The sequence below is a fragment of the Ornithodoros turicata genome, chromosome 10 (genome assembly GCF_037126465.1).
Source record: "Ornithodoros turicata isolate Travis chromosome 10, ASM3712646v1, whole genome shotgun sequence".
NCBI lineage: Eukaryota > Metazoa > Arthropoda > Arachnida > Ixodida > Argasidae > Ornithodoros > Ornithodoros turicata.
In genome coordinates, this window is record NC_088210.1 from 14,796,139 (window position 1) to 14,818,544 (window position 22,406).

Consider the following 22,406-nt stretch of genomic DNA (forward strand, 5'->3'; position numbering starts at 1 on the left):
CGTTCTTTATATCCTCGCTCCCACGTTAAGTCGATCATGGCCGCTGTCATCTGTATTTTGAGCGTTCAATCGGAAGGCGTTCCCTCAGTTTTTTAATTATCCCGTGAACTTAATTAATTTCGATATGACATCAGTCGCCAAATAAGCGCACGAGGAAATGATTGTATTGTTGTGCCGTGTGTTTTAGTACGATCCCGCCGGAGAAAACCGATTTGATGCCACTCTTCAGGCGAAAAGCAGGTAAACTTAATCAAAATTCATTCGGCGATACTGGTTCGTACAACAGGTTCACAACTGGCAAAACGTAGTTTTAGAGATTCAACCACATCACAAAAAGACGGATAGCTCGTTTAATTGCAAAAATCTAGTCGTCACCTGTGATACTTCGAACGTGATCGAGTCATTCGGTCACTTGAATGTGATAATGAAGTAGGTACAGCTCATCGTCAACACATCGTCACTGTAAAGCACCGTAATCGAAGACGTAACAACGTGTTCTGGACACTTTTGCAACAAGCTATACGACTCGATTCGGCTTATTCAGCTTATTCAGCAACACATCTCTGTACCGGTACCTAGAAATGCTTACTCGTGCCAGGAGTGCATTATGTGTCTATTGCTGTCTCATTTATGTCAAAAGAAACTGTTCACAGTTGTCTTGTGAAGTACTGCTGAGTTGTGTTTACGCGGGAGTAATATACGCATAGCGCACGACCGTTGTCGGTCGTAGGATGTGTTTCGAAATTATGTCAGTCGCTCCCCAAGAACTGGGTAACATCCTCACCGCCCTCAAATAAAACTTGGAGGGAAAAAAATATTTATATACAGTGGCCTTGGACTTTCGTATAACACGTACGTGAAGGATGATGCTTTAACCCACTCTCTGTACTGTGGGATAGTAAGAATATGCAAAATGTTTCTGAGCTGATTGCAGTTGTGTGCCCCCACGTGTACGCGTGAGACGTTCCGTCAATCGATTATCAATCAATCTATCATTACTGGTATTGATAAAACTAGTCTTGTGGTGTCAGTGTGAAGAGGAGCGAAAGCCATATGGACAGGAACACACCGACACGAGCAGCTCACTTATGTAACTCGTAGTCAGTGCATGTATTCTTGTCTGTGTCGTTTGCTCCCTTTTAATTTGTGGAATTTAATTTAATTTAATTAATTTAATTTAATTTATGTACCAATTGGACCACGTCGCTGTACTTGTGGAGCACTAGAGTACCATATAAGTTGATCTTCCGTGATGGTGATAGCATGAAATGCATGCATAGCAGGCAGGTGTGATGCAAGAGCATGGTCACTCCTAATATTCTTTGCGATGTACATGTGTAAGTTTCTCCTTGACACAGAGATCAGGCCCAGGATAATGAACGTAAATATTGTAACGCAAATACCGGCAAATTATCATATTTTTTGTATTATCGTGAGGAGAAGATCACACTAGAACTGCTGAGCCATAGATATAATTAAGCTGGTGATAATGTGGTGTTTCTTTTGGCAACACATTTCGGGTGGAATGTTAAAGTAGGTTTTGCTACGGATCACGAATCGAGGAAATGTTCGGTATGGGATGCTTAGGGCATCACTGAGGTTTCTTCGCTGGTTTTCTTTCACGCTTTTTAGCTGTTTTTTGTGATACCAATTTCCAGTCAATCAGAAAAATTGATTTATGGCCAGTGCTTTGATCAAGTGATGAGAATAATGAACAAACTTAAAATTACAATTTGCTCGTAGACAAACCCCCGCAACTGAAGCCAAAATGTGGTCCCGCAACACCTCCACCTTCGAGAGGCATGGCAAGAAATGGCCTTATGTCAGCTGATGTAGAAGTGACTCTGATGCCACCTCCTCCATCTCCTCCTCCCCCAGGACTACAGCATGGTGAGATGGGCTACTTATGTGCACAATGAAGTTGGATTGGTTCTGTGGCAAAATGCCAGCAAACATGCTATAAGAGTCTATCGAAAAAAAATGAAAAAAAAACTTGTCTGAAAATTATAAGGTCAATGGCATTTATCTGCAGGGAACTTTTGCCAAGTACTAAGAGTAATTTTGCCAAGTTCTAACTAAAAATTTTAATTTCTTGAATTGGGCTCTGAAATTTTCCTAAGTTGAAGGGGCATTCGAAGGGGCATAATGTTCTCCTTTTTCAACGAAACATGCCGTTACCTTGATGGCAACACAAATGCGAGTCATCCGTTGCGTCGTTTGTAATTTGCGAGGGAAAGAAACTGCAATTTACGCTTTCTCTCTCCCTCTTCTTCTTGAAAAGGCAAACAATGCAGAGTGCGCTCTGATTGGCCTACTCAAAAGATTTCTCCAATTATCCTATTATATTAGGAGGCCAATTCGAGGCCTGTCCACATTATAGCACTTTTTAAGAAGGAGAGGGAAAGTGCACATTGCGGTTTCTTTCACTCGTAAGTAAATCATGAACGCCTGAACCGATGAATCCCATTCCTTTTGTGTTGGCATCAAGGCAACAACATCTCTCATTCCGCACGGGAAAGTTTTTGTAACGTTTTATGTAACATTTTGTAATGTTTTGTTACATTATGTAACATTAACTTTAAAATAACATTTTCTTACCATAATCGTAAATCGCACTGCACGTTTACTGAAGTCCACCCCGAAAACACTACCTGGTGTAAATGTGAAAAAAAGCGTGACCCTGCAGGATGACATCAACAAAATATGTGCTGTCTGGCTAGTAACTAACATTTGCATCAGTCACATTGACAATGTGCAACTGACATGCATAACGTAAAATGGTAGAAGGACGGTGAGTAGAATGTGAGAGAATGAATGATGAAATGGTGAAAGAGAAGGTACGTATTTATTACGGCCTTACTTATCACCCTATTGATTGATTGCCGCACGTAACTTTTGTTCTGTCCTGCGTTCAGCAACCACCCATCTCATACCAGGACATTTCATACTGGGATAGCCCTATGCACATGAATAGGCACTAAACATATGTAACAATCAGTCAGTACATAACATGTCCCGCGTAGATCAGCAACAGAAGTAGTGTTAATGGACTACGAAACATGATCGTTTTTGCGTGGATAATTTTTTTAAAAATCTCCAAAATGTTCGTTTTTAAACATACTCAAGTACTTGATTTCGCCATTGGCGAGGCCCTTCCTCTTGCGAAGTTCCTCAGTTATTTCTGTCAAGGGTGCCATGTCAGAAGGAAGCTAATTGTTTGTTGAAAATTATTGCGTGCCTTAATTATGTGTGCCTTTACAGCCTATTCCTGAATCAGTGTAACTTTATTCTCGAGTAAAATTTTTCACAGTTAAATCCTCACTGCAAAATTCATGAAAATGAATACATCATTAATATAAATACATTCACAGTACCGTCACGGTCTGTTGTTCGTAATCATCAGTGTACTTCTTCAGCTTCGTTGAGGAAGCATGAAACACTCATTCGCGGGTGACATTATTCTGCATGTACTGCATGCCAGTAAGTGCCTGCACAAAGATGGCACCGGTAACTGAAGCGTATGCATTGTGGCATTCGTTCCAGCTGAACAAGACTACGATCCCCGCTTGTGCATGCGCACAAAGTCACGCCTCTCCAAGACGCTCGAAGAAGTTCTGGCAGACAACAGTGCTATGGCTTACTTCATCCAGTTCATGGAGGAAAGTGGATCAAAAGCGCTCATCAAATTCTGGATCGAGGCACAAAGCTTCCACGGGTCCTGCCTGCTGAGGACGGCAGCGAACTGCGCTTCCGCGGCGCCCAGCCGGTCGAAGTGCCAGGTTGTGGACGAGGATGATGATGATGAAGTGTTTAAGGACAGTGCGGTTGCAAGCACAGATAAGGAGAAGTCCGCTGGCGATTGTGCGCAGATTCAGAGCCGGCTACCTACATTGTTCACCGAAGTAAGCTTTATGACACTTCCGGGTGACACATTTATTTGTGGTAGTACCTCAAGGTACCCCATTGGGGCATTACATGAGGGGGTAAGCGAAGATAAAAGTTGACACAAGTAGAATATAAATAACACGGAAATATTAAATACACAGGAAATTGGCTAGTTCTCGCTTGAATACAATGAAATCGTTAATTATGACAATGTTCTGAGGAAAACAGTCCCACTCGTTGGATGTGTACGGAAAAAATGAACGAGAAAATTGGTCAGTGTTGCATAGAAAACGTTCAACTTTAAGAATGTGGACATGTCTTGGCGATGTATAGGAAGCAGCTGTGATGAAATTCGGTCGTAGAAAGGTGCTGTGAAAAAACATGAGCTTCAGGATGGCTGTGGTCTTAAATGCTATTCTAATCGTGTAATCTGCACGAAGATACTGTACTATACTAGCTATTCGAATGTACTAACAAAGCCTTTCACTGTTGACTTTGCTTGCTTGTAGTGTGCCAGAATGTGATTGTTAGGCAGCATAACTTCCCAGTTCTGACTGACATGGCCAAGTGTATTACAGGGCACGGAGCCAATGAACAAGCTTCGACTTTTTGCTGTGACTCTTATAACTTATAAGGCATTGTCACTGGCAGACATTATTAGAGCTGTGCAAATAGCAAAATTTCCGTTGTGAATCGAATTCGAATAATCAGAAAAGCCCCATTCGAATAATTTCAAATACCTCATAGTGAAATATTTTGTGGTGTTGTGCTCATTCGATGATGATCTGCTCCAACTTGTGAGTCGCCCTTCATACAGCATAACATATCGTGAGAGAAGAGTCCCTCTCTGTTGTATATGGTAGACTGCATCAGTGGGATGAACTGCATTGAGAGTTAGTCAACATGATTCATGCAGCCTGCTTTGTGTGCATCTCCTCATTTCTATGTTTACATCATGAATTCCCTGTACTTTATTTTAGAAACTGCACATATTTCCATCTGTTACTGAACATTCCTCAGAAAGTTGTGAGTACATTTACTGGAACATGCAGTGCCCAGAGGACACTGTTGACCGTGAGGTCAAAGAAGTTGTAGACTTTAGTGACAGGATACTGTAAGCAGTGTAAAGTGGGCTTCACCTAACACTCGAGTCTAATGATGTGAAGCCGACTTGCAGAACACAGCCCCCGAAAAATGGTGGTAACATGAAGTGGGCTTCACCTCACCCTTTGATGCATTCAGGCGAAGCCCACTTGCAGAATGGCGATAGCGATACCTCGTTTGAGTACTATTCGAAAAATATTGGAAAACTTTGAGTACTGGAAATAGGTTGCGAATAGCATTCGAATAGCCTCAGCTATTCGATTCGTATTCGAAATTTCGAATATTCATACAGCTTTAGACATCATCTTGTGAAACAGTATGATGTACATTGGCATTTATGCAGATTAATGATACATAACTTTTTTCCAATAGGATGCTCTTGCGGAAGGCCCCGCGGGAGGACCAGTATTACCTGTCGAACATCCGCTTGGTGAAGAAGCCCCAAAGGAGGCCCTCAGTTCCCGAACGCATTTTACGTGCAACTCGGCCCTCTCTGCCACTGGCAGTAATAACGTGCACAATTCCACGGAGACCGACACTGCTCTTGACCCTGCGGAAAGATCCGCGGCGGAGGTTGGCGTGAGCGCTTTGGTAGAAAATGGTTCGGAACTGAGGGCAAGTCCAGCAAGAAGAGATAGTAAGTCTAACAATACTACAGTCTGATCCACAGTGAAATTTGATAATACACAATCGCAGTTCACACAGTTTATACTTGGGTTGTACAATGCCTACATGCACATTGTTGATGACCCCGTTGGAAACGGACAGCATGATCAGAGAACTTCCTCAGCACATACGCCTTTCGTCGTACATTAAAGTACATTAAAGCTCTCCACCCTTTGTAGATGTGAGAAAACATCCGCAGATATCCGTAGAACGCTTGGAGAGTCAGTTGAAGTATGAATAATAATGGCGGCACGCGGATCAGTTGCGGATATAGGCATTGCGGAATGGCAGCTGTCCGGGTGTGGATGAACTGCATGAGAGCATCGAGACAGTCACGATGTTTTTCACGCTGCGCATCAACATTGAGTTGTTGTCGTCCACAGCTGGGTTTCATCCTGCAACCTTTTTTTCTTTGTGTAACAAAGATGAGTGTTGAAAATGAATGACTGAAGAATGTGTTCCTACATTTGGAACAGTACTGCCCTGTGTGCACACGTAAACGTGAACTTTCTGGGAACAGAAGAACAAGTTGCCGGAGAGTAAGATTGCATCTCAACAATGTGAACCTGCACAGAGTTACATCACATTACTGGAACCCGGACTTTTAGGCACCTGCCTATAAGTGCCTATAAATGCCTAAATGCGACATTTTGGGAGTTGCCCGCCTTTTTATCGACTCTCTTGAATTGTAGCCCTTTTAAACATTTTTAAATGGCGTAACAGCCCTATTTAGAGGTGCAAGTGCGAGAGTGCCTTTCAGACTCATGCTGACTGCTGCATTTTGCTTTTCGTTTCCGTGTGCTTGTGCTTTTTCTTTTTTCTTTTTTTTCTTGGTTTTCTTCAGCACCTTGGTTTGCTGGGAGGCGTTCGTGTATATTTGATCAAAAGATTTGGCCTTCCTTAGGCCTTCAAGATCTCAGAGAACTAATTATTCTATAGCGTGGTTCAGGCCGCCTCAGCATTCATGTAGGAGAAGTCAAAGCTTCTTTGATGGAGGGTTCTGTAGCACCAACAAAGCCAAAGAGTGTACCAGATTAACGTACCTATTTTTGTATTTTATTGCCTATTTTGCTGTTTTTGAGGGCCTAATTGCCTACCTATTTCCGTCATTTTTAGTGCCTAAATTTCCAGTCCCTACACATAACACATTGTGTGTGCATTTGACTTTGGGGATGACGCTAATGATAGAATGCAGGTGGGAAAATCTTACCCACTAAGGGCTTCGATATATACGATACTGTAAAACCTAATTTTTGCAAACTTTAACGAAAAATTTCGAGTAAAATTTATCACTTGAATAACAATGCTGGAATCACAAACTTTATAAATTCGATGTACAGGTTATTGATAAACATTTGAACTGCTTTACAGCACAAGCATCACTTTTTTCTGATGCTCTACGTATATGGGAAATTTCGTCTTATCGTGATTTAAGCTACTGACGTGACAAAATTTGTCGTACAGAATTTGCAAAACATGGTCGTGAATATGTGCTTGATTTGCCAAAAATTTGTGTCGCATTACTAAAGGGTTTTGTGGTATTTGTGAATGCATAGTGTAATCTCTTATTCAAGTTACATTTCAAACTTAGTAAGCTTACACGTGTCTCAGCATTAATGACATGTTTCTGTTAAAACGATAATGCAGTTGAATAGCATCATGTCTTCTCACTGTTCTTATGTACGAGTTGTGAACTTTGTGCTCTGTTGTGGAAGAAAATATTGTGTATGACAGACATGATGTCTTAATTGTTATTTGCAGGCTTATGCCAAGATGCGGCTCATATCTTTGCCAAGTACATAGCAAGCAATGCTCCACTCCCCATCGGAATTACGGAGGACCTTCGAAACCGTATTTCAGGTTTGTCTCGACAGCATGTTATTGCCGGATAGCTGGTAACAAGAAAATGAGAAAGGGAAAAAGAAAATTGCTTGTAGATGTACCGGGTGTTTCACCTAACATGAAAAAAATTTGGATTAAAAGATCTGCTTTGGGGTCAACGCTATTTATCTCGGGGGAGATTTTGCCATGACGTCTGAGCACTTTTATAAATTAATTTAATTTTAAATTTAATATAGTAAATTTAATTTATGGTTCAATTTATTAATTCAAAATTATTTTATTTATTTATTTATTTATAATTTAATAAAAATGTAAACTATAAAATTTTATGGGAAATTGAATTTTCCGAATTTAACTTGGAAATTTGCCAAATCAACCTGACATTTTTTCAACAGAAACAGAAAACACATGCCAGATTTGCCCAGGTCTATTAGAAAATACATTCACTAATACAATGGGAATAGCCCAAATAGCTGCAAGGAGGCCTTTTTCTTTTCCACAGTAGGTGAAACACTCTGTATAGGTATATTTTCTGAAGTTTTCAGGAAATATTTTTTTCTGAATTTAGGGGGTAAAAATCGGGTAGATAAACACGTGCTCTAAATTCATGCAAATTTGGGTGAAAAAACTTTCAGTATGCTAAGTTTGTGGAGAACTCTGGATCAGTTATTCAACTGTACTAGTTTAAAACAAACAGTGTTGTAACTGCGTTTGCTGCCAATCAAGTTAGTGTGCATTCCCACAGACATCTCAGTGAGGGCAATTCGCCGGGTTAAAATCAGGTTTCACCCGAAACAGCCAACCTTGAATTTGGGGTGAAAATTCACGGAAGTATCGGGTTACACCCTAAAACCTCAGGCTCTATATATTATCCATCTCATCTTCTAGACACTGCATCAGTGAGGCTGATTAATCCTGTTCCTCTTGTATTGCTGCTAAGCCAATTGCACCTTTTATTCTGCAAGGAGAAATTTTCACTCTTTAGTGCCCCTTGTATAGATCCGTAGCACTGCAGTGCTATTGGAGCCAGCATTGGTAATAACTGCAACTTGTCCCATACAGAGGCAATATCTGAAGAAAGCATAGATCCTGACTGTTTCCTCCCCGCACAGAAGTTTGTACTAAAGAAAATGGAGAAAGAGTAAGCTATCTTACCACTCACCATTCCATATCCCCTCACGCATGCACCCTGTACATGCTCACAGGGTGTTTCCATCATTCCTGCGGAGCCCGTACAACTGCAAGCACCAGGTGGACGTGCTGACAAGTGGGAACGTCTCGTTAGCAGACATCCTCTACAACGACTCTGCGCTGTTCTACTTCATGGAAGTGAGTCTGGGAGATATTTGAAGTTGTTTTTTGCTCGTTAATGAGCAAGTTGGAGTGACTACGGAACTAGTTTACTGCAAATAAAGATACACGCCTTCAGCAAGAATGGCTTTGTAAACTTTACTGGGGGTAAGATTCCTTGTGTCTCGTGCATCAGTTTGAACTTGATCAAGAAAAGATTGTGTCTGCAGAGCACAGTAACCACGTAGTAATAAAATTAAGCCTGAATTTCATGCATTTTTCACACTGCATTGTAACTAAGGTATGACATTTACTTATTTGTCTGGAAAAAGCGTTGTCAGTAAATTTAGTAGCAGCTTCAATTTATCCCAACTGCTATTTCCCAATGTCCGATCGAGCTCATTAGTTTTTTTATACCAGGACTGAACCTAAATTAGGTAACCTAATGAAAGAACATTCCCAAGCACTTACATGTGCCCACTATAGTGTGGTCGCAGCATGTTATGAAACGTGATCCACAATGCTTCTTTCGCATGCTTTACTTTCAGTACATGGAACAGGAACAGTCGAGGCACCTAGTAGATTTTTTGTTGATGGCCGACAATTTTCGGAAGCACCTCCTAGACAAAGGTCACTATGATGGACTGCAGGCTCAAGACGATGCAATGGTCATCTATGACAAGTTAGTAGCCTTGACCACTTCCTTTGACGAAAAGTGGGAAACGCAAAGCACCCAAATATTACCTTTCAGTGGACGTTAAAGAACCCTCAGGTGGGCAAACTTAATTCACGGACCAACCACTGTGGCGTTGCTCATGACATAAAGCTACGAATGATCAACTATCTAATATATTGCCTGATTGTACTCCGGCAAGCACCAACCCATGCCGCAAGTGCCGCATCTACGGGGTGGCCACCAAGCATGATAGAAATTCGTAATAAATAACGTAGACAATGGAGCGACGTGCGGTCAAGGGATTTTTTGCTGCCAGGAACATTTGTCACATATTGGTACCATTTTCGTTTCATTTTAATTGATGGAAATTTAATTTCTTGAATTGAACTCTGAAATTTCCAGTGTCAACCTAAAGTTTTCTTTCTGGAAATGGGTTCCTCGTGGTCATTTTGGCCATTTTACTTAGTTTAGCAATTGATTTCAGCAATTGTCGTTGCGTTACAGGTGCTTTACTGAGTAAAATGGCCGTGAGGAACCCGGTTCTGCAAAGGAAACGTTAGGTTGACCTGGGAAATTCCCGAGTTCAATTCCAGAAATTAAATTTCCATCAATTGAAATGAAATAAAAGTTGTAGGTTGACTTGGGAAATTTCTGAGTTCAACTCAAGAAATTAAATTTTCATCAGTTAAAATGAAATAAAAGTGGTACTAATATGTGGCAAATGTTCCTGGCAGAAAAAAAAAAATCCCTTGACCTCATGGCTCTCCATTGCCTATGTTATTTACTATTATTTTCTATCGTGGTTGGTGAACCACCCTGTACAGACAGTGCCGTGTCGTTGCGATATGCCAACAGGAAATTCTTAAGTCGCTGTGACTACTTTAGGATTTCATCTTTGTCGCTCTGACCCTGAAAGCCAGTCGCATCTTAGTTCACTACCTGTGGCTGAGTAATACTCAACGTGAAAGTTGCTGTCTGAGAAAGAGTTATTAATTATATTATAATTACAATTACTGCTTAATTGGTCAGTAAGTGAATACCAGTAACTAAGTTACTTCCCAAGAGTGCTTGGCGTATTGTATGAAGAGTTGCAACATGTTTGTTGCTTATTGAAGATAAGCCTCATGAATGTTGTTCCGGTTGATAGTGGATGTCAGTTTACAAACTTTCGGAGCTTTCGTTGTACTAAAGGCAGCATTTGTCATGTTTGCAGATACTTTTCACTCCAAGCAACGAGTCCTCTCGGATTCAGCGACGCAATAAGACTGGAAGTGGAGCAAAACATTTGCCGCGAGGAAGGTCCGCTCCCAAACTGCTTCGAGAAACCGGTCATGATTCTCATGCAGCACATGGAGAAGGTACGCAAAGTGTGTCTTCTGCAATGTTTCCCATAACATGGATGAGCTATGAAATTCCAGAACCACTTGAGGCACTTCCTGTCGAGCCAGCTATACGTCAAGTACATAACCGAGTGTATACAGACGATACAAACTGCACAAAGTGATTCAGACTCAGTAAGGTGGAAGAAGAGATCAGGTACGCCATTTATTCCGCTCTGATTTGAAGGTACAGTTCGTAGGGCATTTCCCGATTTATGTACTTGCCACGTAATTTTTTTTTTTTTTTTTGCAAACGTGAGCAGTGTAATTTGTTACGGGCACTATAAATAATCAGTATCCACACTGTTTGAAATTCCTATGCGAAGACACAAATGTGTGATGTCAGTGTGACAACGTGAGGGCATTCCTTCGATTACTATTGGTGCCATTGTCACGTGACCTCAACTGTGTGAATGATTTACATTGGTTACTCCTACTGCGGAATTCTTCGTGTTCCGCTGCGGAGGATACGTGAGGAGGGTACCTGAGAGAGAATTCTCACACGTGATCATCACATGCAAGCTGATGAGGTTCTCCTGCGTGCACCCCCCCATTGGGTTGATTTCCACTGTCGGCTGTCACGACAAGATACGGGTGGATCTGGGAATATGTAGATTTTCAACGAAAGGCTCGTTGGCGATTTATTTAGAGACAAAAACCCCTCCAGAGACGTTTGCTTTCATTGTGGCAGGGGGTGTACTTGCCCTTTAACTAAGATTTTGCGTGTGCACTTGGAGAAAAGAGACTACACGTACGCCCACATGAAGTGACACGTACTCTGACGACTACTCTTCCGCTGTTCTTGCGTTGGAGGCTATTTGGTTTTATCAATATTCCGCAGGAAGCGACAGCAGCAGTAGCGACATGTCAGTGGCGTCTCACACCATCAACACCCTTCTCGCCATGGATGGTAAACAGCCTGGAGCCATTGGGAGTAAACGCATCCTCAAAAACATTGCCAGCAACGATATGAAAATAGACACGGGCCAGTTTAACCCCGACTCTCTGTGGAAGAGGTCACTCGCAGGGTAACCACTTAACACTGCCCATTCCCAACCGTGCCCAGGCTTTATTTCTGTTCCGACACTATTGCAGGAAACTGCAGATGGCGTACGTGGACCATTTGGGAAAGGTCACAACCGAGTTTGAGCCTGAACCGGACAAGAAGACAGGTAGATAAAAAGAAACGGATGACTTTACTTGATTCTGACAGTATAGCTAACTTCTTTGGATGTTTTTCAGGTTCAAATCTCACCAAAGCGTTCAAAAAACTAGTCAACTGGGATGTAGATAAGGTAAGATTTTTCATTGTGTACGGTACCATAACGAATTTGGCCCAGTTTACTACTTTGGTCACCAACTTTTCAAACTGCGGTAATGAATTTAAAAATTTTCTCGGGGGATTTAGTGCCGTATCTCACTGCGCTGGTTCGGGATGGACCTAATTTATGAAGAACGATTGTTTGCAGCACCTTATTTTATGGTTCAAATCTCGTGCGAAGAATATGATGATTCTTGCTTGATAAACATAGTTACCAACTACTATTTAGAATTTTTGGATGCCGTAAAATTAGTCTTAAGGATTATTTTATTCTTGTGTTTTGGGGTCTTATGTTTTCTCAAAATTGGATTGATAAAAATCTGGCTTCAAAATGTGGAGTCAAAGCTGGCAGGGTTTGATTTGGTTCGAAATTGGGTTTGAAATGCATAAGTTTCAGTTGGAAAGGTGTGAGACATTGAATAATGTAATAATTTTAAAAAATTAATTTTTGTTATAAAGACTGTTTGCTATATAACGTTGCAAAAATCAGGCAATGCTACTTCCGTGAGAAACGATATGAAGCTGAATGAAAAACAGTCTAGTTTCGAAATATCAGCAACAATTTCACTGGATTCTGCACTTTCCGAAAGTTTAGAATGGTAATAAAAATGGCCATAAAAAGCAAGCTTTTTATGACAAAATTTTTTGTTTTGTTGGTGACCGTATCTGTTAAGTGTGTTGGAAATGTCGCTGTGGGTCGCTAAAAATAAGCTATTAAAAGCTATTAAGATATTATAAAAATAATTCTTATAAGCTATTATACAAATAATTTTATAAGCAGTTATAAAAATAAGCTATTTTATGCTTTGTCAGTCATATGTAAATTAAAAATGAGCTTTCAGTAACAAAGGGTCACTAATACTATGTTTATCATGCTACACTCGCAGTTGGTTTTGAAGACACCTTGTATGTCTATTGTAAGCATATCAATGTATTGCATATTAACTATGAGAATGTAATCTGAGAATATCACACTGCTGGATGTCCCACATGAAGAGGACTGATGAGGGAGATAAAAGTTTTCACAATGACAGTATAGAAATATTACCTACGCACTTGTTAGTATGAGCATCTGCTGGCTGCCAAAATTAGGGGTCTTTTTCAAAAGTTTATCCCATTCCAGCACTCCACAGAGAAAACTGCTTCTACGTGGAGTTTGTGGCATATCCAAATTGTCTTGCATTGGTATCTAGTAATAGATTTGGAATGTTTAGTTTTTATACATTTAATATGATAGGTTTCCTAATTTTGATGGTGCATATACTGAGCAATATAACAGTTGCTACGAAAATGTGCGCACCATGTGAAATAGGTCATCCCATATTGATTAGAAAATTCTGCAGTTTTATTTGAAATGCACATTTCATTGTTCATACTCGACTTCACAAAGAACATGACATTCTGAACAAATTGATTTTCACATTAAGTCTACATAAAAAATAAGGAATTTTGTAATTGCATGTACTCGAGTAATTTATGCACTTGCATAATTAATGTACCTTCAATTTGGACGCCCAAGCTTTGGCACTTTGTACCGCCTATTTCACACAGCATGACTCTAGTAGCACGGCAATAGCCACTGCAACATAGAGTTTGTGCCACACTTTCAAGGCATGGGTAACCTGCCTCGTGTAAAAGTGCAAACAATGAGTGGCGTACATGAGTACATAGCATTCCAGTGTTTACTCATGTCGCAAGTGGAATCAGCACTTGCGCAGCTCAAGTTTAACATGGTCTCTTGTTTACCCCAACAACATCGAATATCCTCTGGATGTACGAATAATGTCCTAACGGATTCGTACGTCCGATGGATATTCTCAGGATATCCATCGGACGTACGAATTCGTTAGGACATTATTGGTACATCAAGAGGATATTTGGTGTTGTTGGGGTAATGCGCACTTCATTATGTGGCCTCGTCACTGTCAACCTGAGGTGTAAAATGTTCTGCGTACAAAGCCATTCTACGAAGTCCTATGTATATAGTTTGTGATCCATCCTTTCATCCCTTGCAAGGCATAAGTGTGCTCACACCAACATTGTTGGCAACATTGACATTGGCCACCCTCGCCTTCGTGGTCCACCTTCTTGTGGGACATCCCATACACACCTCACTGAATGACTGACTGCTCAATACCTCGAATGCAAGCGTAGTGAAAGCGTAGAGAGCCGGTGGTCTAGTTGACTGCTGTCAACAGCCTAATGCTAACGCATCTACGCAGGCGGAGGAAGAGCTCGCGTGGCAAGTTGCGGAGATGATCGTCAAGGACGTCTGCGCGGTCACTCTACACGCTGACTCTGCACTAGATGATAATGGTTAAAATTCTGACTCAAGGTAAGCCCACTGAGGTTGTGTTATATATATGTACGGTCACTGTGAAATACCCGCGTTATCTTTTCGCCTTGCAGGAGTTCAAGATCAAAGTTTACCGAGGCTTCCACAGTGTGCATGAATGGTGCCAAGATGACTGCAGTTTGTGTAGGACCTTATTTGGTGTCCACTCGAGGACACTGTCTGGACGGAGGACAGCTCTCATCCAGAACGTCAGGCCAACTCACAAAGAGCCGAGCTCTGCGACGCCAGAGCAGATCCCTGAAATGTGATACTAGACAGTCCCGACCTCCTGCTGCAGTGACTGACAAAGCAAACGTATTTTCGCTGGTTGAAAGTGATTTGGGGTTCCGTTCAAAATGAATAAATGTTTTTCTTTTACGCCGTGTTAAAGTGGGGAGCAGCGGAGAGATGTGGCGAAAATCTTACCTCATGCAAAGAAAGAAAGGCAAGAGGTGTCGTGCCTGCTTGAGGAGCATGGAGGGCAGTGACTAGAAATAAGTTTGTGTGGGTTTCGGTGCCTCTTGCAAAAAAAATCTATACAGATCACTAGCAACATTTGCCGAGCATATCTAAGTGGTCATGCATAACAACATTGCTCAACACCATTATTTGTTATTTCACTGCGTAGTCAGTGCAACGCAATACGAGTAGCAGGTGCACATCCTACGGTGGGCAGACGTCGTGGAGCTGGGCATTAACAAAATACAACGAGGTAATGTGCGAAGAACAATACAGCAAATAATATTGCTGCCATAAGTTGTACAGTGACTTGTTAGTTCAATTTCTCTTTTTTTTTTTTCTATGCCAGGGTGTATTATATGGGAAACAGTGTACATATGTAGTATAGGTGCTATGTGATCATGACCACTAGAGACATTGTGTACTTGTTTTATACAATGTGCTCCAGAGAAAATAAATCTTACAAAAATATCCATAGTGCAATTGTTTCAATTCAAGTCTTGTTGGTACGGTACCCATATATAAGTGTCCATGAATAATTGACCACACACCCAAATTTTATGCACGTAGATATTCATTTCCGGAATATCGGAAGATGACAAAAGGGCACTTGCATGGGGCGTTGGGTGACCTTTCGGAGTGAGTTCAATTATTCAAATTACAACCCAAATTTGAAAGATGCAAATGTGGCAAGAAAAGAGGTGGACATTGAATTTGTAACGTCATGTTGAGATAAGCTGTTCACACTAACCCTAAGACTTACCTATGCTCTGCTGAATAGTCCCATTAAAGGAGGAGGCGCCGCATGGCCGCGGCATTCCTTTTCTCAAAGTCGCGCCCTCGTTGGTTTCTTAGGGGGTGGCGCTTTCTCATTTTTTGGGAGAGGGAATTCCGGCATGCTCTCAACATCCGGCGTCTGCTCCTGTCATGTATTCCGTCGAATAACAGAGGTCAAACTACGCTACTATTTCGCGTGGGATTTTTGATACTGTGTGGTCCAGGAGGAATAAAATGATAGTATAGTTTCGAAATCGACTGGAAAGGATGCGACCGTCCCTTTAAGGACAAGCATGGGCGTTTCCGTGATTTTTTTCAAGAGGGGGCAAAGCGTGCAACCCCCTCACCTCTTTTCCTGGAGACTGACGCTGCGAATTGTGCGGGTGTTCAGAGCTTCACCTGACATCTGAGAGAAATCATGACGACCTATGCATAAAGAGTGCACAATTTTCACAAGTGACCTTGAAGCTCCAAAAGCAACGACGCTCCTTTCTGCGAGCCGTGTGCAAAATACAACGTAAGGAGTGCCGCTTGACAAGAGGAGGAATGCGAGAGGAAGGATGAAGAATGTGGAGGCAAGGTCGGGATGGGGAGCCGCACTAATGTTGAGGAACTTCTCAGTGGCGTCCTCAGCAGCTTTGACAGGGCTTCACGCACGAGCCGCGTTGAGGACTGTGGCGCGTGCTCGAACCACGATACGGAAGCTATTGAGGACGCCACTGAGGAACCTCCTCAGTGTTCGTGCACGTGGGCCCCGATTTAAACCGTGCGTGTTTAATAAACGGAGCACTCCGGTCGATTTCGAGACTACAGTGTCATTTTATTCCTCCTGGACCAGTGACCACAGTATCGAACATCCCACGCGAAATAGCGACGTTGCGTAGTTGGGCTCTTATTAGATGGAATACATGACAAGAGCAGAGGCCGGATGTGGAGAGTATGCCGGAATTCCCTCTCTGGAAATACTAGAAAACGTCACTCCCTAAGAACTAATGAGGGTGCGACCTTGAGAAAAGGAATGCCGCGGCCGTGCAGGCGTATAGTTATGGGGAGTCTGAAAGGTGCCTTTCCTCCTCTGAGCACCGCGCTCTCACTCCTCGGCTTAGAGAGTGACGTCACGCCGCCGGAGCTTCTAAGGCCGCGGGTGCAGCGCTGATCTTTAAAATTCGTTTATTTTGTATCCAGGAACTTTTCGGACGAAAAAAATAGTCAAGTAGATTGTCGACTGAGGCCGAAAACAGTGGTATCGGTTTCACAGATGGGTTTCTGGATGCGACCGTCCATTTAAGAAAAAGTTTTCCATCAAAAAAAGAAGAAAGAAAGAAAAGAGAAGCATGACATGTTCGTGAAATATTCACTGAAACCCGAACTAAACTTCTTATCCGTCAAATATGAAGTGTTCACATAACCTACGCCAGCAACCAAAAAAGGGGAAAACAATACCACCACAGAGACGACGGCTAGTTGCGTGCAAATAGGCCCGGGCACCCTTCTCGAGGCACCTTGCTGTTTTCTCTTCCTGGCTTTTTGCGGCCATGTTGCCGCGACTGAGAAATGTCGAGGCAGTATAGCCTCACTTCGAATTCTGGAACGTCGCAACCATAAACAATAGCCGAAGCTGAATACTAATTTTTACCCACCGGTGCAACAAAATTTACATAACAGGATTTATCAAAAAAACATTTTTTCTAAGATTATCGCTTTGGTTAGGACAAGTCAGGTTTGACCGCACGAAATTCAAAATGACGACAATGCTAAGCACGCTCCAAGACTTGCGTGTGCAAGCTTGCATCTAAAGAAGACGAAAGCCGGGTAACACTGTCGGGAAACCTTACACAGTTTAAGTGTCCGTCATGGATGAAGAACTAGCCCTTCTGGAAGACAGCACTATCGAAATAGACTTCGACGACTTGAACGTTGCACGGTGTAATCCAGGTTTCATAAATGACGCGTCATTGCACAGGCGATCTAAAGATGCCCTAAACAGCAACGGGCCCATCTCTACAAGAAGAGCTGCAGAGAGCGTTTGTACTCCCGCTGACGCAACGACAAAATGTAAACCAAGCATCCTACGGGTCTGCACATCGCCACTGTGCAACTTGATTTCATTGATGGCCGCTTCGGAAGGTTTGAAACCAGCCAATGACCTCGATGCTTTTCAAGGGCACGCTGCAGTTCAGAGTACGGGCTCTGAACTGTCATTCACGAACCTTCGCGCCACCGAACCACGGAACGCCGATCGCGCCGAAACGCCGGACGGGGTTGCAGCTCGCGGTGACAATCTGGAGCGCACGTCAACGGGAAACATGAATCCTGAAGAGATACTGACAGGGAGTGCTTTCCCAGGCTGCACGAAGACAATCTTGCCCAAGGAGGCTGTTGAAAGAATTGCAGAATTTAACTTCCCTTCAGAAGCGCTTGTGATAAATGACGGCTTGATTGGTGAAATCAGAAGTGATGGTGATAGTTCAACAGACGCATTCATCCAAGATAATTTTACAGATTCATGCGCGAATTCACCCGCGCCTGATATTATTACCGCCGCAGTGCAAAATTGTGAATTAACTGAAGAATGTGTCAAAGGTCCGCAAGAAGGCGAAACATCAGACATAGTGTCAGACGTCCAAGATGTACAAGTGCTTCCATGCGACCTCAGAAGGGAACACAACAACTGTGTTTTCTTAGGGCAAGTTACGACGCAACCTGTTGGAAATATTAACGCATGCGCAGTGAAGGAAATATTCGATAGCCAAGACAGTCTTACACGAAGCGTCAGTGTAGAAGTAATCCGGGACACTTTGAACCGAAGCTCATGCAAGCTAACTTCATTAACAGACCAGAATGAAGGTTTAGACACAAGCACGCATTTCCTCCCAGCCACTGATGAATCGTCTCTACAAGAGAGTGGTGCCCATGCGATATCCAGTTCATCAGTATCTGTTACAACGACATCAAACAGAGAGAGTTTTCGTGAGGGTACAGCAGACTTACTTGAGTTTCCAGAGACACAAGACATCCGCCAAGTTTCTGACGACATACCGTGCTTGTCCCTGCCGGTTCCTGGGGAGGGAGGTGCGACCGAACATCTTAAAAATAATTATGCTTACGCAAACACCGGGAACGGCATATTCAATAGGGGCACATACAGCGCATGCGCTGGGTCCTTTGATGTCGACAACCAGACATTAATTCACCCTTTTGATTGTGAACTGAACAGTAGCGCTGTTCCCAGCTCAGACTTGGATAGCGCAAGAAACATAAAGTTCGGACTTCAGCGTTTAGATCGGGACATCTGTACCACCATAGGACCATATGAAAAGGACTCTGGCGAGAGCGGCGTTGTCAACTACGGAATAATATGTGATGAATCATTATTTTCTACACATGATAACCCGGACGCCAATGATAATGAAAATGTAATCTATAAGAATGTTGGAGAGGGCAGCTTCCACACTCCAGAAGGCAGGACAAGTAGAAGTATTACTCCGGATCAAGGGGATGTTGAAGGAGGAACTACTGGTCAACAGTTTGACTTCAAAGAAAGCGAACCAGACAAAAATGCTTATGGAACTGTTCAAGCTACCTTGGAGATGAACGACTTCATAACAGGCAAAGAAGTCAAAAGCAGCATAACGGAGGGTTTCCAAAATGTTCCATTTGGCATATGCAATGAACCAGATGATAAGGATCAAAGAGTTTACCGTGAGACCGACTTGCTGTTGGAGAGCCCAACTGAGAGGACGGAAGACACGGCAATTTTTCCTGTGCCAGACAGCCGGGGCGACGTGCATGGGACACTTATGTCCTTGTTAGGTGCGTGTCAAGACCGCAGTACATCCGGATTTACACAGTTTGAGGTACTACTACCTCCCGCAGCGTCTTCACTAGAGTACAGAAGTTCGCTTCCCATATTCTCTGAAGACAGTGATGGGAACAATGAAACGCGAGTTTGTGATTCGCAAGACACTGGGCATACTACTGAGACGCGGGCACTGCTCGAGTTCGATAAGGATAGTTGTAAGGAAGTCATCGCGCATACTCGTGATATACTGCATGACTGGATGTCGGATCTATATACTAGTCAGCATGCTGATAGCTTTGCTACTGACCTGGCAGAACTGTGTCTCGACCGTGCTGACCAAGACGGACGAAGCTCTACAGGAGACATGCTGTCCGTTGAGGGCACGCAATGGGACATACCCATGGGGACATCGGCTCAAAGTGAAACTAAAAACATTTCATCCAATCTTTTCTGGGAGGCAAAAAGAAAATTACCAGGGACAGAACCACGCGATGGCAACGGGCGTAGTGGTGTAGAAGAGAGTTGGCGTTTGGCTGCAGACCAAATGGGCAATGAATGCAGACTGTGGAGCGGCTCCGTTGTAATAGGTAGGCCAGCGGAACAACAAACATCAGACGACAAGAGGATACACCTTGAGAAGTTCTCTAGTACTGGGTTCATGTCCCTGAAAGACGTTATCTATGTCGAGTGTCGCGTTGGGTCCACGCCGGTATATCTGCCGCGAGACTTTGCGAGCTATGATCAGTGCAGAAAGCCCGTATCTTCTGTCTTGAAAAGCATTCCTGTGGTATTGTGTCTCACGGGTTCTCGAACGAGGCATGCGACCTGCGAAAGCCTTCGGTAGAATTTTGTCTCGTCCAGAATAGCACTGAGAGGTTTCTGCTGGGAGGACAGTTTTTACTCTACTCACACGCTTTCGTCGTAAATTGTAAATAAAAAATGCTTCTTATCAGATGAACCAATTGTCATGGCAAAAAGGAAGCTTCCATTGCGACCGGCTATTGTTTAAGTTTCTTCCCTAACCGCGTACTTTATGGTGTAGTTGAAGACGTGGGTCACATACTCCAAGACTGCCCGAAGTACAGTGCACACCGTACCCTTGGGTCATCGCTCGCCCGCCTGGATAATCGCTCATATTCCACCGAAAAGGTTCTTGGGTGCTGACCTGGAAATCAGCTGATACCCGCCATGCGTGCTCTTGTGAAATCCGTCGGTTTTGCGCTTTACTTGCAAGTTTTTCCATTTAGTACGCGAGGACGTTCAATCACAACTCGCAGACGACGGTGTTTCTTCTCCGTGGCCACGATCCTGCTGAAAGCACGTTCGTGATTGGCTGCCGCCGTTGTAAACACGGCCCTGATTGGCTGACTCTTAATTGTTACGTCACGTCGACGAGTGAGCAGGCTTTCTCTATCTAGGTGGTGTTGGCTTTGCGCGGCGGCGTTACGTAATCAAATGACGTAGGGGATAAGCAGGTCGTCTATACGCCACTCATAACACCAGTTGCTTCGTGGCGCTAACACACACACAATGAAAAACTCTTCTCCTCCAATACTCTTACGTGCAATACAATACGTGCCCTACGCAATGAACCGCACGTACCAAGTCGTCACAAACCCTTTAACATATACGCTCCAATCAGATGCAGTTGCGTAACGACTTATACACGAAGGATTTAATCCACACTCTTCCCGCCTACATAGATATCACAGCGGAGCCATTCTTTCTCAACGCTCGCGTTGTTCTACCTAACTTCATTATTCATGCGGTTCAAGCATTCGTGCTCGTCCCAACGGGGGAATGTTCTACAAGGCACGTTTCGTCGGCACAAATGGTTTCCTCCTCCCTCGGCAATGCCACAGGCGCGTGTATGTCGTGATGAACTGGACTCGAGAGACATTTGCGGTAAATGTGCTTAGTCCGGGTCTCTTTCCCCCTTTTCTTATCCCCGAAAAGACGTTTGTTGCGATTAAAAATAGTCGGGTGATGGCCACGACCGCGTAAACTGTATTAAACATTCAAGTTGCCACCCTGGCATTTTAAAATTTGAATACAGTGAACCCTCGTTATTATGACCATGGTTGTTCCCGGAAATTTCGGTCATAATGCGGAATTATCGTATTAACGGGGGTATTTCCAGAGGTATCACCCCGTTGTTTCCCAGGTGTATGGTCGTAAAGCGCGTACGTCAGATTATCTGGGGGTCATATTTACGAAGGTTGACTGTACAGACAGACGCGTTGTCTGACCAGTGGAAATCGTGTATTTTAAAGAGACGATCGCATACGGAAACCCATCTATGAGACCGCGATGCCACCATATTCGGTATCGAATCTCCTTGGCTAATTTTTTTCCGTTCGAAAAGTCCTTCGACATTAAAGATCAGCGCTGCTTCCGCGGCTGCAGAGGCCCCGGCGGCGTGACGTCACTCTCTAAGCGGAGGAGTGAGAGGGCAATGGTAGAAGTGCAAGGGTGCAGGCGAGCTGGTACATTGTAAAACGACGATAAAACCGGAGACGATAAAAAGTGAGAGGGCGGCGCTCAGAGGAGAAAGGCACCGCCAGGTCCCGCAAGGTCGCCATTTTCCCATGTATTTGTTCCTATCCCGATGCGTGCAATGCCGGAGGCCGCCCTTAGATACCCCATTGTTACCAGACGTTGGCTTGCGTGGATTGTAGCGCGCTAAAGATCCAGTTGAAGCACAATCCAAGCCAGGCCAAGTCACCGAAGGAGAAATGGACGACTGCAGCGCCTGCGGCGCCTGGTACGACACGTACGCTATGTGATGCACGCAGCCGTGCACTAGATCCTTCCGATCGCTCAACACGTTTAAAAACGGGACCAAAAAGTGAAACACGACAGAGAAAGTT

General features: G+C 43.3%; 2 protein-coding genes across 4 annotated transcripts in view; one reads left to right on the plus strand and one right to left on the minus strand.

Annotated features, from left to right (window-relative positions):
- Positions 1-22,406, minus strand: part of LOC135370601 (trafficking protein particle complex subunit 11-like) — a 58,757-nt gene that overhangs the window by 23,561 nt on the left and 12,790 nt on the right. Inside the window, exon 1 of one of the 2 annotated variants that reach the window (XM_064604373.1) lies at positions 376-480. The exons of the other annotated variant lie outside the window; for it this stretch is intronic. The gene's annotated coding sequence lies outside the window, so the exon portion shown is untranslated. Of the gene's footprint in view, positions 1-375; positions 481-22,406 lie in introns of those variants that run through there. 2 annotated transcript variants of the gene reach the window in all.
- On the plus strand, positions 7-15,430 carry LOC135370604 (A-kinase anchor protein 10, mitochondrial-like). 2 transcript variants are annotated; one of them, XM_064604375.1, is made up of 16 exons: positions 7-240; positions 1,744-1,890; positions 3,544-3,902; positions 5,362-5,626; positions 7,417-7,515; positions 8,560-8,638; positions 8,703-8,826; positions 9,336-9,469; positions 10,677-10,821; positions 10,882-10,999; positions 11,684-11,870; positions 11,938-12,014; positions 12,085-12,137; positions 13,051-13,080; positions 14,386-14,498; positions 14,573-15,430. In XM_064604375.1, the coding sequence occupies exons 1-15, from the start codon at positions 216-218 to the stop codon at positions 14,482-14,484; spliced, it is 1,941 nt and encodes a 646-aa protein (XP_064460445.1). In that variant the 5' UTR covers positions 7-215; the 3' UTR covers positions 14,485-14,498; positions 14,573-15,430. The 2 variants fall into 2 exon arrangements, with proteins under 2 accessions (XP_064460445.1, XP_064460446.1); XM_064604376.1 differs by lacking the exon at positions 13,051-13,080.